At 44.6% G+C, this 15,110-nt stretch overlaps 1 protein-coding gene across 2 annotated transcripts in view; it reads right to left on the bottom strand.

Annotated features, from left to right (window-relative positions):
- LOC106628271 (uncharacterized) overlaps window positions 1–14,353 on the bottom strand; it is a 28,742-nt gene extending 14,389 nt beyond the window's left edge. The window contains exons 1-6 of one of the 2 annotated variants that reach the window (XM_014254112.2): window positions 14,256–14,353; window positions 13,496–13,751; window positions 4,571–4,675; window positions 3,583–3,669; window positions 2,506–2,679; window positions 1,647–1,795 (exon numbers count right to left, since the gene is read on the bottom strand). In XM_014254112.2, coding sequence (XP_014109587.2) covers window positions 1,647–1,795; window positions 2,506–2,679; window positions 3,583–3,669; window positions 4,571–4,675; window positions 13,496–13,531 — 551 coding nt within the window. In that variant the 5' untranslated portion in view covers window positions 13,532–13,751; window positions 14,256–14,353. The remainder of the gene's footprint in view (window positions 1–1,646; window positions 1,796–2,505; window positions 2,680–3,582; window positions 3,670–4,570; window positions 4,676–13,495; window positions 13,752–14,255) is intronic. The other variant, XM_088064551.1, reaches the window with a different exon arrangement.
- Between the last annotated feature and the right edge of the window lie 757 nt (window positions 14,354–15,110).

The following is a 15,110-nucleotide window of genomic DNA, read 5'->3' as shown; positions in this document are numbered from 1 at the left end:
TGTTTCAGCTGACACTGAAGTAAAGTGGGACATAAAATCTGAGAGCTAAAGTTAAATCTGACCATCAATTCAAAATCACCCAAGTCCTGTTAATTTTTTGGCCACGCTCTGTCCCTCCCTGTCCATTTACTCCTCGTGTTTATTTGGGGCGGTGGATCTTTGGGACTCTGAGCTTTTAAAGGAATTTTATGAGTGAGCAGTGCAGAACGAGGCTTCAGGGTTTTTGTGTCTTCCAGGTTTCACTCCACCAAGCTATAAGCAAATCACCAAGTTTAGTTTCCAATCATCCAGCCCAATATCCCTCTCTCTTGGAAATCCTGTTCCTCCATGGGAGCTCATCCCTCATTCCTGGGAGTCACTTGGCAGGGAAGGGTCAAAGTATTCTGCTCTTGAGGGCTTCCAGCAGAAGTGACTGTGCCAAAATTTGGGGAAAAGCTCTTTAAATTATAATGAATCCTGGAAGGAATTGCCTGAGCATTCAGAGCTTCCATCCCAGCAGAACCCTCTGCTGCAGCCTCTCCTCTGGAGTTCTGCCCTGCTCTTCATAACAAAGGTCCCAACAAGAGGTTGGGTTTTACTGTGGGTTTTATTCTTATTTAAGCTTTTCCCTTCTCATTTTTCTGGAAGATTTCTGCCTTTCTTTATCGTTCTGGCAGTTCCAGCAAAACTCTCTTTCCCTCCCCTCTCTCTTCAAGGTGTGGCTGGTTGATTAAGGTGTTCTAGAAAGAATTTAAATAAGTTTAGCTGCTCCAGAACAAATTAAACATAAAATATAAATTGCATCTATTCCCATACAAACAGTCAAAGTGATAAGAATTGTTTAATGGAGCTGGCAGTGCTATTGATCTCTCCTTTCTTCCAGGCAGGGACTTATGGTTCAATCAGATCTCCAGATGCTTCCACCATCACTTACTTTGCCAAAAAAAAAAAAAAAAGGAAAAAAGGAGGAGGAGGAGAGAGGATTAATATCAAGGAGAAAACAACAAGGGCTTTGCTTCACAAGATAAACAGAAATCAATTTTTGTTTGTTAACAAACCTGTTCAGTGTTGCAAGGTAACAAATCCTGGACACACTCGAGGATAGTGTTTACAAGACTTACAGTGTTGCCTTTTAAAAGCAATTAAAATCATTTTCTGTGAACTGTGAAGTCTTTTGAGATAATTGCCTTGTGAAGATAATTACAATGGGAATTTTTTTCCATTAGCTAGACAGAATTTTTTCCTCTCTCTTTCTGTCCTTTGATGGTTTAAGAAATTTCCAGGTGTTTCAGGAGCTGTCTTGGGGAAGGGTGGTTTGTTTGCAGCACGGGGAGCAAACCATGGAAAAAACCCTGGATTACTGAGAATGGAGGGAAAAGTCAAGAGAGAAACAAAGTCACAGCATCAAAATTGTTCTGAGCACCATCACCATTATAGATTTGGGCTGCCAAAGCTCCCAGCAGCCTCCAGATCACAGCTTTGGGTTTTTTGGGTTTTTTGGGTAGCACCACTGCACTGACAGCTCATTGCAGTGCTTCCATCGCAGGCAGATTCGGCATCTACCTTACACTTTAAAAAAAAAAAAAATCAAATAAATAATTAAGTTATCATTACATTCAAATCTAAATGCCTCTATCAGAAAATTTAACAAAATCCAGAGCTCATACTTCACCCATTCAGTGGAGGTTGAAGTGTTCTGCTGCAAATCCAGCAGCCCTTCGTGGATCACATCACATTCTGCAGGTCTCCCAGGGCAGGACTCCACTGGTCTCTTGGAAGAATTGCTCTGTATAACTCTGCTCAGCAGGTAGATTATCTAAATAATAAATGACAGCAGAGAAAAAAATATTTTCCATATTAATTCCCTTGAATGAATGAAGACTTCAATAGTTGGATTTTACAAGTGCAAAGCCACAGCCAAATGGGTAAAATAAATCAACATAAGATATCTCAGGTCTTTCTATGATGCAAAACCACCTCACTGAGTTTTGGTTCTATGCCTAAACCTGTCTGTCTAAGGAGAATATGATTTTACTCTGAAGGGGTTACTGTAAAACAGAACTTTTTAATTCATGTCTAAAGTAGTCCAGGACAAAGTTTCTGTTCAGCTCAAGCCCAAGCAGCACTCGACTGATTCAGCTGAAAATCTCAGACAATGCTCAAAGATGAACCACTGGGTCTGTTCTCAGCGTGAGGACAAGCCTCATTCAGCCTTAAAATCGGGCATTTTAACAAATACCTTATAGAGAGAACAAAAAAGTGCTTTGAAAGCTCCAGCTGGGATTCAGCTGTGCACATCACCAGTTTTGTTTGCCTGTTTGAACACTCCCAGAGCAGTTCCATCCATGCTGTGGCTGCAGAACTGCCCCACTCGCACATCTCATCTCGAGCTGTGCCAAAATCCTGCGGCCAAGCTCCATCCCGAGCTGGCATTCCCTTTGTTCCAAGGGCCAGGGGGTGAACCCCTCCCTCCTTCCCTGCCTGCACAACTCACAGCAGTGCCTGGGTGCCACCAGCCCAGCTCACCTTCCTTTTATCATCGAGGGACACAGCCTCCAGCTCGTACTCCTGCCTGCCCTGGAACACGATGCTGAAGCGCCTCCTCTCTGCGTCCTCGCAGCCTTTGACTTGTGAGAAGGGGAACTGCTTCTTAATAGTCCCTTTCTCGATGTTAAAAATGGTCCTGCTGTCGAAATCCAGCTGCAATAGAAAATTCTGCATCGCTCGAGGCCGTCTTTGGTGAAAGGCAAAGGCAGCATCCCAATGTTATCACGTGAAGGGGTTTAGATAAAAGACCAGAATAAATATCATTTTAAAATTACATTCCACCATTAAGATGCTGCCCAATGTTTGTTTTAGTCACAAAAACGCCCCCAGATATTCCTCCTAAGCTGTGTTTCCACACATCTCTTTAGATGAATATGCATCAATGCATCGCTCTGAAATATTCTTTCTTTGTAAATTCTCCTCGTCTCACAAAACCCAGTGCAGAAAGTTCCCCTTCAGCACAAACTAATGGCAGAACCACTCACTCAGTTCCTCACTCCTTCAGTCTCTGAAGTGCAGGTGGTTACAAAAGCACTTCTAAGTTAAAAACTTGCACGTGCAGACCACACCAGCAAATGCCCACACTGTGGCCTTTCCCTCTGTCCTGTTTATAGCAGAAAACCTCCAGAACCTTTCTCATGATTATCTCTGACTTTTGAAGGCTGCTGGTAATTAGAGAACTGAAATTAAACCAATCCAGATTCTCAGACTGATAATTCCCACATCTACTACACGTCTCTCCATTTTTCTGCTTTATGTCTAAATAAATAATCTTTTCATTCCAAAAAAATGGTGGATAATGGTGGGAAAATTACATTTTGTACAGTTAAGATGTAGTAAATAAAAAAACCACCCTGTAGCATCCATGATTCGGACTTGTCCATTATCAAATGTTGTCCAATCTATGAGTAGTTTTAATGAAAACCAGGGAAAAAAACATGAAACCTTTGTCCCTGACTTCATGAAAGGAGGAAATCACCATCAGGGGTTGTTGACAGAAGTTTGCATTAATATATTTTTATTCACTGCAGCGAAAGTGAGAATTTTTAAAGTTACCTGCAAAATCCGTTTCTGCCACCGGTAGTGTTTGTATTTGTAGATAATGAAGTTAAACTGGGACCCAGTTAACAAATCCTGTGGGTCCTGAAAAACAGAACAGGAGTCACATCCCACGCTGGGATAAGGTTTGGCCACCCAAATCCAGCTGTTCCCAGGTGAAATCTCTCTCTGTGAACAGAAACAGGAGCCCTGCAGGAGAATTCCACAGGGACAGATAGATGTGTCCTCCTGACTTTTGTTAATCACGTTAATGAGGATGGGGAGAGAGATTATTGACAAGGGGGAATGGCTTCACACTGACAGAGACTGAATTTGGATTAAATATCAGGAGGAAATTCTTTGCTGTGAGGGTGGTGAGGTCCTGGAAAAGAGAAGCCTTGCCCTGCCTGAAGGAGCTGCAGAAAAAACAAAGATTTCCAAAGGATGGAGTGCCAGAAATGGCTTCACACTGAAATTGAGGGGGTTTAGATGGAATATTGGGAAGAAATTCTTCCCTGTGAGGGAGGGGAGGCCCTGGAATAGAATTCCCAGAAAAGCTTTGGCTGCCCCATCTCTGGAAATGTCCCAGGCCAGACTGGGCAGGGCTTGGAGCAACCTGGGACAGTGGGAGGTGCAGGGAGGTGGAACAAGATGAGCTTTAAGGTCCCTTCCAACCCAAACCATCCTGTGATTCTGCAATGCCCTGATTCTGCCCCACATTTATTAATCCAGGACTTGCCGCTACCCTCGGAATAACAACCTTTGTATGGATTTGAACTCCTTAATCCAGGTAACCCTCAGTGCAGCCACAGCACTTCCAGGGAATTGCCGTCACACAGGCAGCACCAGCCAGTCACCCCTGTCCTGTTCACTCAGGAGCTGGGCTGTTTGTGATTCCCAAACCAGGATTGTATCCTTGGGAGCAATCCAGACACGCTCCTCACCTCAGCAGGGCTCTCCAGAGCACCTGGATATATTACAAAATACATCAAAGGAGCGGCCTCACCTTTTCAGCATACACCTCCTTCTGTGCCAAATGCAGCGCTCCTTCAATGCTCACTTCTTTATTTTTCACCATGTTCATAATTTTGAGGATTTTTTCCTGGTTTAACTAGGAAATAAAAAAAGTCAGTCAAATGTTTTAGGGGACACGGTTTTTCATCTGGCTGTGGAGGATACAGAATGCTCGTGATACAGCCACGGTAGCTGCCAGAAAATTACAATTTCACTCATATTTTATGTTCTACTGACGACCTGCCCAGCAAATATAATCTCCCTTTGAAACCCGGTGAAAGTCCACAAGATATCAAATATACAGGGGCTTTTACAGCTCTGGAAGATGTGGTGGTAATATCTGGAGATAGAACTGCCAGGGGGAAACCTTTTTGAGTTAGAAACCCTGGCAAGAAGTGAAAACATCAATTTTGCATGGCAGCCTGGCTCATCCTGAGTGCAAAGCCCTACCTACAGGACAACATGAAAGGAAAACCAGGAGCATTTGAAATTTTCAGGATGAAGAAGGGGCAAATTGCTGTTGGTTCAGGGAGGTGCAGCTGCCACGGGGACTTAGTGCAGCACATGAAAAACCAGCGTTGCACTTCCCCTTTTTCTCTCCCCAGAGCAGGAGCTTGAGCTGCCAATGAACTCTCACACGGGTTTGTGTCGCTGCTGTGATGTCCCAGCCCTTCCCAAGCCTCCTGGCCCCTTCCCAACCCTTCCCAAGCCTTCCCAAGCCTCCTGTCCTTCCCTGTGACGGTGAACAGGAACCGAGCAGGGACCAAAGGCCAGGGGAGGCAGCAGGGATGCAGAAGCACAGCTGGCACACAGCTGGATGTGCTCTGCAGAGCACAAACCTCCCTCCTTTGGGACACAGCACAAAGCCCCCCTGTGACAGCCCTTCCTCAGCAGAGCAGCAGCCTGGAAGGAGCCTGGAGCTCCAGCAGAGCTCGGGAACTTGGAGATTTTTGTATCCAGACTCCGGGATCCAGTGTTCCCGGTGCCCTGAGAACAACCTCACCACAGAGAGAGATTCCAGGGATTTCAAATCATTCTTTCCCAACTCCCCAGGAGCAGAGCCCAGCACAGGCTGGGCAGGAGCAAGGGAAGGGCAGGAGGGTTGGGAAGGGGCCAGGAGAGTTGGGAAGGGATCAGGAGGGTTGAGAAAGGTTGGGAAGTGGCCAGGAGGGTTAGGAAAGGGTTGGGAAGGGGCCAGGAGAATTGGGAAGAGTTGGAAAGGGACCAGGAGGGTTGGGAAGGGTTGGGAAGGGGCCAGGAGGGTTGGGAAGGGTTGGGAAGGGTTGGGAAGGGTTGGGAAGGGTTGGGAAGGGACCAGCAGGGTTGGGAAGGGGCCTCCCCTGCAGCTGCAGCTGGAGGTGTTGAGGACCTGCCCTGCTTTCCCTACACCCACCACTCTCCACAAAGAGAGCAGCTCCTCTGCTGGACACCCCAGCAACACAGCACAAGCTCCTCCTGGAGCCACACAGCATCACTGAGGATGGCAAAACCCTCCAGACCATTGTGCCCAACCTGTGGTGGATCCCCACCATGTCCAGTCCTTCCTTGACCACCTCCACCCACCCCAACCCCACAGACCCCAGGCACAGCTGATGTGCCCCATAAAAACCACCAGTCCCACCCCAGAGGTCCAGCAAAGCCACAGGTTCCCCCTTTTCCCCAACCACACTACGCCCAGCACTCCTTATTCACCAAATCTCTGCCAGCTCACCCTGGACACAAACTCTGCACGTTTTTACCACCTCCAAATAAAAGCAAGAGAAATATTTTGTTTTTAAAAGGCCTGGAATTTTCAGTGCTAATGGAAAGGTGAGTTATGGGCCAGCTCCCAGCTGCAAACAGGAACGGGAGCAGTGAGGAAGGAGGGAAAGCTGCCGGATAATTTTCATTCACAGAAGGTTCCTACGATGATCTCCCCGGATTTTAAATGGCCACACATTCACACCTCACACGCACTGGGTAGCATTAGATCTTAACAAGGCAATTCCCCACCCAACAGGCTCTGTGTGAGTAAACACGAATATGGATATATTTGAACTGAAAAATGCAGTTACCTTAAGGCAAAACTCTGCCAGCTCCAAAGTGCAAGAGCTATTTGTTCAGGATAGCAGCTCCTGAGATGAAGTTGGAGAGGATTTTTGCCTGTTGGGCTTTCTGGAGAAAGGTTCAAAGAATTTTTGCAGCATGATGATAATTTTAATTTCTTCTATTTTTTTTTCCAAATTTAATATTTTAAGATATTCTCTTTAAAAAAAAATGTAGAAAGGAAGACATTCGACTCAATATTCAATTCTTCTGCTTACCTTCGCCAAACTCTCCTCTAGACTCAAATGAATTTCTGCCCGAGATGTGAAAGAAACAGGCAACATGTCTTAATTCCATTAAAAATGGATGAAGGAGGGAAAAACGTTCACAAAAGAGAAACAAATCATTCTGTTTGTTTAAATCCAGGAAGGTTTGTTGGGAATTCAGACCCCTGACAGAGGAGGAGCACACAAAGGCACTGCTTGGGGCAGGTTATTTTTAACAGCACCTTGCTGGTTTACACCTCTCTTAACTCTCTGCACATCTGGAAGGAGGAGGGGAACACTTCCAAAGCCAAGAGAGGCCAAAAAAGGCATTTTCCAGCTTATGAGAACTGTCAGAACTCTTTGTCAGAAGTCTGGTTCATTTAGGTTGCTGACAATCACGTTTCAGGGTATTTTTACTTGCAAACAAGAGTTCTGTATCAGACCCTGACCTTTATCCTTTGGTATCTCTGGGCCTTTTCTCTCAGCATGACACAATTTCTGTAGTGTGTTTGTTTTGCTTATATTTTTCTTAAAAAGAAACAAAATTTGTCATATTAGCCACCAAAATGAGGATATAAGCCAGTCTGTGCTATATTGCCTAATAAAATGTGACTGGAGCAACCAAACTGAATGTTTCATACAAGACTGAATAACAAAACTTTGAAAAAAAATAAATTCTTCTCTTTTTAAAGCAGACACATTAAGGAAATACACGAGATTGTGTTAATAATGCACTCACCTGCCAGGTTAAAGCAGCTTGCTTAAAACAGATTAAATTTTCATCACCCTCCCCAAATTCAGTAAAGCCACACAAGTGATTTGAAAGAATTCACAATTGAAGGAAGAGCGTGGGGCTCCAGACATTCCCTGGAAGGAGAGGTGAGGTTTTTATTTTTTGGCCTGGTATAAAATGTGTTTAATGGGGAGAGAAGAGATTTCTGCCTTGTTCTGGGGCGGCTGCCAACACTGCCCTGCACACAACCCCTCCCAGGCCTTCCTGCCTCTCCCCTTTACCTAAAAGGACCCTCTAGAGGGTTTGCACAGAGTCCAGATGCTGTAGAAATATTACTGGAATAATCCCAGATCCTCCAAGAGCCAGTGAAGAAGAAGGGGTTGAAGCCACATCATCCAAGCTGTTCTGGAGCAGGGCAGAGGGAAGCACACAGCACCTGGGGGACTGCTCAGGGATAAAACACCAAACGTGTTCCTCTGGCTCTTCTCTCTGCCTCTCACCCTCCCCAGAGGGTCACAGGGTGGCTCTGACTCCTGTGCAGCCACCTGGGCTCTCTGGGCTTCTCCAGGGGACAATCCAGCCCTGCACACCTCTCCTGCCACCCCAGAGCCCTTTCCCTGCGCTGCCTGCAGAGGAGTTGGAGCTGATCTCAAACTCTCTGTGCCTTTTGCTCAGCTTGTTCTTACTCCTCGGACCACCCAGCCTGAATCCTACAACATGGCAGCAATCTGATGGAAAAAACCACTCCTGGAATGTCACAGAGGCTGGTGTGACAGGCTGAGGCACCATCCCAGGCTCACCTGGGAGGAGATCACAGCCCCAGCTCTGTCACTTCCTGGAACAGCAAAGCCCAGCCATGCAGAAATCCTGCTCCCTGCACCGGAGAGGAGCGATCTTGATTCACTTCTAGACAAGTTTTTCATTGTTAAGCATTCCTTACACTTGTCCTGATTAAACATTCAACATCCTCACCTGCTCCCTCCCAGGAGCAAGAGACAGCAGCTCCAGAGGAGCTCCAGAGGATCCAGAGGGAAGGGGGCTGGGGAAATTGTTCCAAATCCTCCACAGCAGCATCTTCTGCACTTCTGTGCTCCAAGGAAAAGGGGTTCAGCCCAAGAGGAAAGGATCAGGTCGGGCTAGCTGTTGCTTTACACAGAACTCATTATTTTGGGGTGTAAATCTGCCTGCATGCTGAATGTGTCATTTAAGTGATTTTAAAGACAACAGATGCAATCTGGATTGCCTTAAAGCTCCAGCTTGGTGTTACCAACTTCCCTCTCCTAATTTATTCACTTTCACCAGGTTTGAGGTCGGCCCAAGATGTGCTGAGTGCTCCCAGACATTTCCAGGGGAGTGGCTTTCTCCTAGGACCAGGGTATCTGAAAGGCCTTCAGTTTTAATTTACATGCAATCTCAAACCAGGTGACTGATGTGGTATTTTTATGTGGCAATACCATCTTCTGTAGCCAGGCCTAGAGACAGACTGATATTATTTGTCAAACAGAGCTGCTATTCATCAAATAAATTATCCATCTGTAATAATGGTTTGCATTATTTTTGCAGATCCATATCTGGCTGAATAGTATCTGCCAACATTTATTCAAAGAAGAAGGGATTCATCAAACAGGAGCTTGATTTCCTTGAAAACACTGGAAATTCTGCCACTTCCAGAAGGAGCTGGAGGGACCAAAAGATATTTTATTGTAATTTATTTCTTACTGGTATAAAGGCATGGAGTGATTGATTACAACATAAACTCTCAAAGAACAGTTCTCAAACACATGAGGATAGAAACTGGTGCCCAGTGACATGTCCATAGCACAGTTACAACATCAACAATTTTAACTATTTTCAATATTGAAAATATCACCCTATTGAAGAACCTCAAAGCCTTGACATTTCTTAAAATTCCCTTGGAAAAAAAATGACCTTTTTTAGGTCTCACATGAGACAAACACTTCAGATTTTCCCTCTGGACCGTCCTGCTCCATCAGCTCTGAGAACTCGTCAGGAAATGACACTTGGGAAATAATTTCACTGCGAAAATTCAGGATAAATTGAGTGGTGCTGACTTCTTTTTGCGTTACTCACTGTTTCCTCAGTGCTCTGCTGAAGGACTGGAGATTCTGTTTATTAAATTTGCAGATTTTGATGGGCAGATGGAAAGAACTGCAAGGGGGACTCAAATTCCAAACAACCTTGACAAACGAGAGCAGCAATAATCTATAATTCAGCAGGCAGAGGAAAAAAAAAAATCTGGATGTTCAGCAGGAACTGCCAGCTTCACAAGCACTGGCTGAAGAACATATTTTTTTGCAGAAAAAGCCCAGAAGTTTGAGCAGCTTGCAAAGTGACAGCAGTTCCCACCATGGTGCTGTTGCAATAAAAGGGAATTTCCCTCGGGGAGATTCCAGCAGCAAAACAGTGGAATAAGAGTGCTCAGCACTGCCAAAGGATTCTGCTGGAATAGGGGGGAGATTTCCACTCCAGAAAAGAGCTGGAGTCCAGCTCAGGGTAATGAAAGCCATCAGAGCTTTGGGAAAACAGGATTTCCAAGGGAAGGATGGGGATTTCAGAGCCTGGGGCAGGCACAGGCTGCAGGAGGCTCCTGTGTGGTGGGGTAAGGAGAAACACGAGAGAAATGACAGCAAAAGAGGTTCTGCTGAGAAGTTTGGAAAATATAAGGACAACACTGAGCAGTCCAGGGCAAATTATGGAGTCTCCCACCCCTAAACAGCCTCAAGAAGAATTAAACAAATTAAACAAAATTAAACAAAATTAAACAAAAGCTTTGGGTCATATCTAACCTTGTTTGGCACTTTAATTCACTCCAAGCCTGCAAAGAACTGAAGGTTCCACTGCTTTTCCAGGGGAAAGGAGCAGGCAGAGATTTAAGAAGTTTGGAAAACTCCACCCAGATGATGAGCTTTTATTTCCAAGACAGAGATATTTCCTGGAAATCTCCTTCAGGCACCACGTGCTCCTTTATCAGAACCAGCCTCAGCATCACCACAGTCCATGGCCTGAATATTTTAAATTATTCTTGATTTCAGTACTTAAGTGTGAACTTGGCCAGCAATTTCTTGGTGTGCTGAGGTATAGTTTAAATGCTCTGCTACAAAATGGTCTGAAACAGAATAAAGAAGGTGGCTCGTACAGGAGCATTTCAGTTTGCTACTAAAATAATAACGTTCTGTGCCTTTAGTGATGGTAATTAAAATAATCCACTAGTAAAATAGTGATAAGAAGCATCAAGGATTATCATATTTGCTTCTTAATGTAAGAGTCAAATTAATTTTGTGAAGAAACAAAGATTGCTGGGCTACTTAACAGTGACATCTAATTATTTTGGAGAAAAACGTGCATCCTTCTGCTGACAGGCTCCCAATCTCATCTTGTGCCCTCATGTCTTGTAAAAGAAAGATTCATTCCAAGCAGGAACTGGGCTGCTGAAATGACGAAATGCTGAACAAGAGATTTGATTCTGCTGGAGGTTTATTAAATCACATTAACACCTGCAAAGCAAAAGGTATGAAGTGCAACAGAGAGGAAGCAGCACTGATTTCATGCACATTTAACTGGGGATCCAGGGTCTCCATGAGTTTCATGTTAATTAGCTGGAACATTTAATGAGCAAACCCTTCATTATGTTCCAATCAAAACATGGACTAAGAGCTTGCAGAACCCCCCCCAGTGAGCATCCATCTGCTGATGTATCATTTCTGACCCGACTTTGCCTTTCCCCAGGATTCTGGGTTGTTACTAAATCATCCAGGCAAAATATTGAGGTGAATTCCTCCTTATCCATCTCCTCCTAAACTCCAAGAGATTTAGCAGGATGTGATCCTTGCCTGTATAAAGGGTTTTGTTCTGTTCTCAAGACTTGCCTATAAAAATACACCACGTTTTCCAAACAGTCAGATTGCTCAGAATCAGCTACCTGAACATCTATTTAAGCTGGGTCTTACAGTCAGGAAATCATTTCTGTTCAAAAAAAGGCTTGGGAATATTCACTGTGCTGCCAGTTTCAGGAATTTGGGCAATATTGAGAGTGAACCAGGACACGTGGAGCTCCAAATCAGGAGATTTAACTGAGGGGCCTGAGCTTTGTCTGGCTGATGAGGAGGACACACATCAGGATGTGCTTCAGCCCTGTCCCTCAGGCCACCAGAGCTGCTGCCAAGGCTGGGTGAAAGTTCATGGATACACACATGAGAAAATATGGAATCATTTGGCCTCATTTAAATAGAATTGATCCCTTGGTGAATATACAGTGAAAATCCACTTTTCTACCTCAGAAAAGACCAGGGAAATTAAAAAAAAACTAAAAAAATAGGGAAAAAAATCCATCACCTAAGAAAGGTGGCCTTTAAGAAAAAGTCTAATGAAAATTGTAGGGGAAATCCACGGGGATAAAGTACTTTAAAGCTGTTGATTAAAGTAAAGCAGGGTGGAAAAGCAGAAGGTCTGACCCTGCACCATGATCTCATCAGCTCTCAGATGAAAAGCCTCAGGAAGACAAAGTCAGCCTTTAGAGGGAGTTCACAAGAAGTTTCAATCTCCTTTTTCTCAGGTTTGTGGGTATTTTGGTGCTGGTACAAGCTGAGCTCTGTGCATGTGCACACTGCAGGCCTGGGGGTGAAAATCAGTGAGAAGTGGCACCATCTGGCCATGGTTTCCTGTTTGCTGGTTCTCATTCACATGAAGTAAAAAATTGCTCTCTGGTAGCAAACATTTGGTTGTTTCCACATCTGTGCTGCCCCCGACCTCCCAGGAGGGAAGAGGAGAGATTCACCAGCTGCCTGTGGGTCTGTGCCAGGCCAGAACCACCCACGGGCAGCAGGGAGAGGGAAAACATCCCAGGGATTCTGCCTTTCCAACCCCTCTGGCATCAGCAGCTGCTCCAGGGAGATGGCAGCACCTCAGCTTCTCCCTGGGGCAGAGCCAGATGGGAGCTGAGGTCTTCTTTCCCTTCAGGTGGAGCAGTTGATGTGTGCCAAGCTCAGGGATTTGGTTTTTGGGTCACCCATCCCAGCCCTGCTCCGAAGCTTTCTCAGGCCAAGGGAGATGGTGTTGTAACCACAGCCCTTCTTCCCCTGGCACAAACCAAAGAGCAAGAAATAGGTTTTCCTCCTCGTTTGTGGGATTGCTCTGGGGTTTTGCAGAGCCTGGCCTAGCGAATCTCTCACGCTTGAGGAATGAGGGGAAGCAAGCAAGCAGGGCTGGATCCTCCACATGACCCAGTCAGGAGAACTCAGCACACCAAACACCACAATCCTTCTTTTCCCTGATTGCTCTTTTCCCTCTGCCAATCCCACCAGCTGTCCCAGCCAGAGAGGAGCTTCCCCCACTCAATTCTCCAGGTTCCAGACTCCCAAATACTAAACAAGCAGAACGCTCCCAGTCTGTGTGTGGCAGGCACTCAGACAAATCCACAGTGCTGATGTACATTCACTCCTGGCATATCAGTCACCTCAGATTCCAGCAGGATTATCAAAAGACTGCTTTTGCCTATAATATAAAAGTACATTTTCTCCCCTCCAATTACCCTATGGAAATTTTTAGCACATATAATATAAAGTGTTAATAAATCCTCTCTAGCATGGCAAGAGAAAGACTGATTTTCTCTCCTTCTATCAGGAAAACTTTGCACGTTTTAACTTTCTCAAGAATAAAGCACAGAAAAATACTGTCTGCTACACACCTTCTGCAAACACTCTCTGATATATTAGACCAGGCTGAGCTCATATCACATAATAGTCCATTACATCAAAACCTACTGCAAATTCCTCGCCAATAAAGCACAAAGTCATTCCCAGTTTCTGATAAAGCATCTCCAGCTGGGCACAACAAGCAGCACTTGCACACCAGCCATAACACTTTCTGCCTTTACCTGTGAAAAAGTGTCTGCTGTTCTTGTGTTATCCATGTCTGGGGAAATTCTGTTTGTTTCATCAGTATCCTACAGGGTGGCAAGGAGCACTTTATTCATGGATCACACCTGCTTCTCCACAGCATGCTGCTCCTTCTCTCTCTCTGCCTCTCTCTCTTATGAAATCTTGCAGCCAATGGCTTTTGTTAAGTGTTACTTCCTTTTCTGCTGAGAACTGAAAGAAACAATAATGATGCTTTGCTTCCTTATGGCAGCTCTGTGGAAAGACCAGAAAAATGTAGAAGTTGTTTGTTTGCTTTTCCTGAACTGATATTTATGTTCCAGTGACTTCCTGAGATCACAGAGCCCTGAACGCTGAAATTAGGATTTATTACTATTTATTATGATTTATTACTGCTTATTATGATTTATTACATTGCATCTGTCTGAACACCCAGCATATGTTAATTCCCAAATAAATTCCATGAGAAATGTAAGGAAGTTTGCCTGAGGAGCTGCAAACACAGCACTCAACATTCCCAGCAGTGTTTTTATGCACAGCAGCAATTTTAACACATCTCCAAACTGAATATCTCCTCACTGAGCCACCTGCAGCTTAGTGCACAAAGATAAACAATATTTTAAACTTTTTCTGTCTGTACTGGAGGGGAGAATTGTGATTAAAAGAGGGAATTTCCAGCAAAGCATTCCTGAAATCAAATCCCAGCCCTGATAAAAATTGTTCATGAGCTGCAGGGAAAACACACCTTGTGTTCCTCACCTTCACATGGTGACTCCTGCAATGTCACAAACCCACGTCAGAATCAATCTGGACACTGAAAGTTCTGAGGAGACACAGCTAGAAGGTGAACTCTTCACATTTTACAACTTCTCCTCCAAGCAGAGACAGAGTGGAAAAAGCAAAAGCTCTGAGACGTCAATGCAAAGCAGAGTTTTTAAGAAGCAACAGGAATTGAAAACATTTGGGGTTGATAACGGGTCTCCTTCCTCTGCTGCTCTAAAAGCAGCTTTTTTAATAGAAACAAGAGAGGAAGCTGAGGGGATGGGGCAGAGCAGGTGCCCCTGGACCACACTGAGCCCAGCGTGGGCTCTGCCTCATCCCCACAGGAACAAACCCCACCCGCCAGTGCCAGAGCTCTGCAGAGACAAGTGGGAGAGGAAGGAATAGGAACAAACTCTCCCGGATCACTCAAGGCACTGGAAATTAAATGGAAGGTCAATATATGCTGATATAAACAGGGTTTAATCATTTGAACTGATTAAAAGTCTTTGAAGGAGCGTTAGCTTAACACAGCCAATAATGTAACAGGGCCTGACTAAATACAGGTCTTCTAAAGAAATATTTAATAAAAGATTGTCTTTCGGTGCCCTCATTTCTGTCTGCTCTATGTCCAGCGTGATAAATGGAAATTTTTCACTAAACTAGAAAAAGGATTCATGGGAAACACATTTCTTTGACAGCTATCTGAAGCTATTTGGTTAAAATAAAATAGCAACTAATTCACTCAGAATCACATTTCTAGTACTGGCCTATTCCCCCTTAGAATCCTCAGCCCATGAGGAATTATAATTTTCTTTTTAAATTAAAGAATCCTAAGGAACTTGTCTTTATAGC

Source organism: Pseudopodoces humilis, chromosome 19 (genome assembly GCF_049639895.1).
Source record: "Pseudopodoces humilis isolate 2021_Gansu_Grassland_sample_001 chromosome 19, ASM4963989v1, whole genome shotgun sequence".
Classification (NCBI taxonomy): Eukaryota; Metazoa; Chordata; class Aves; order Passeriformes; family Paridae; genus Pseudopodoces; species Pseudopodoces humilis.
Note: the sequence above shows the minus strand (reverse complement) of the source record. Positions and strands in the feature narration are given on the sequence as shown.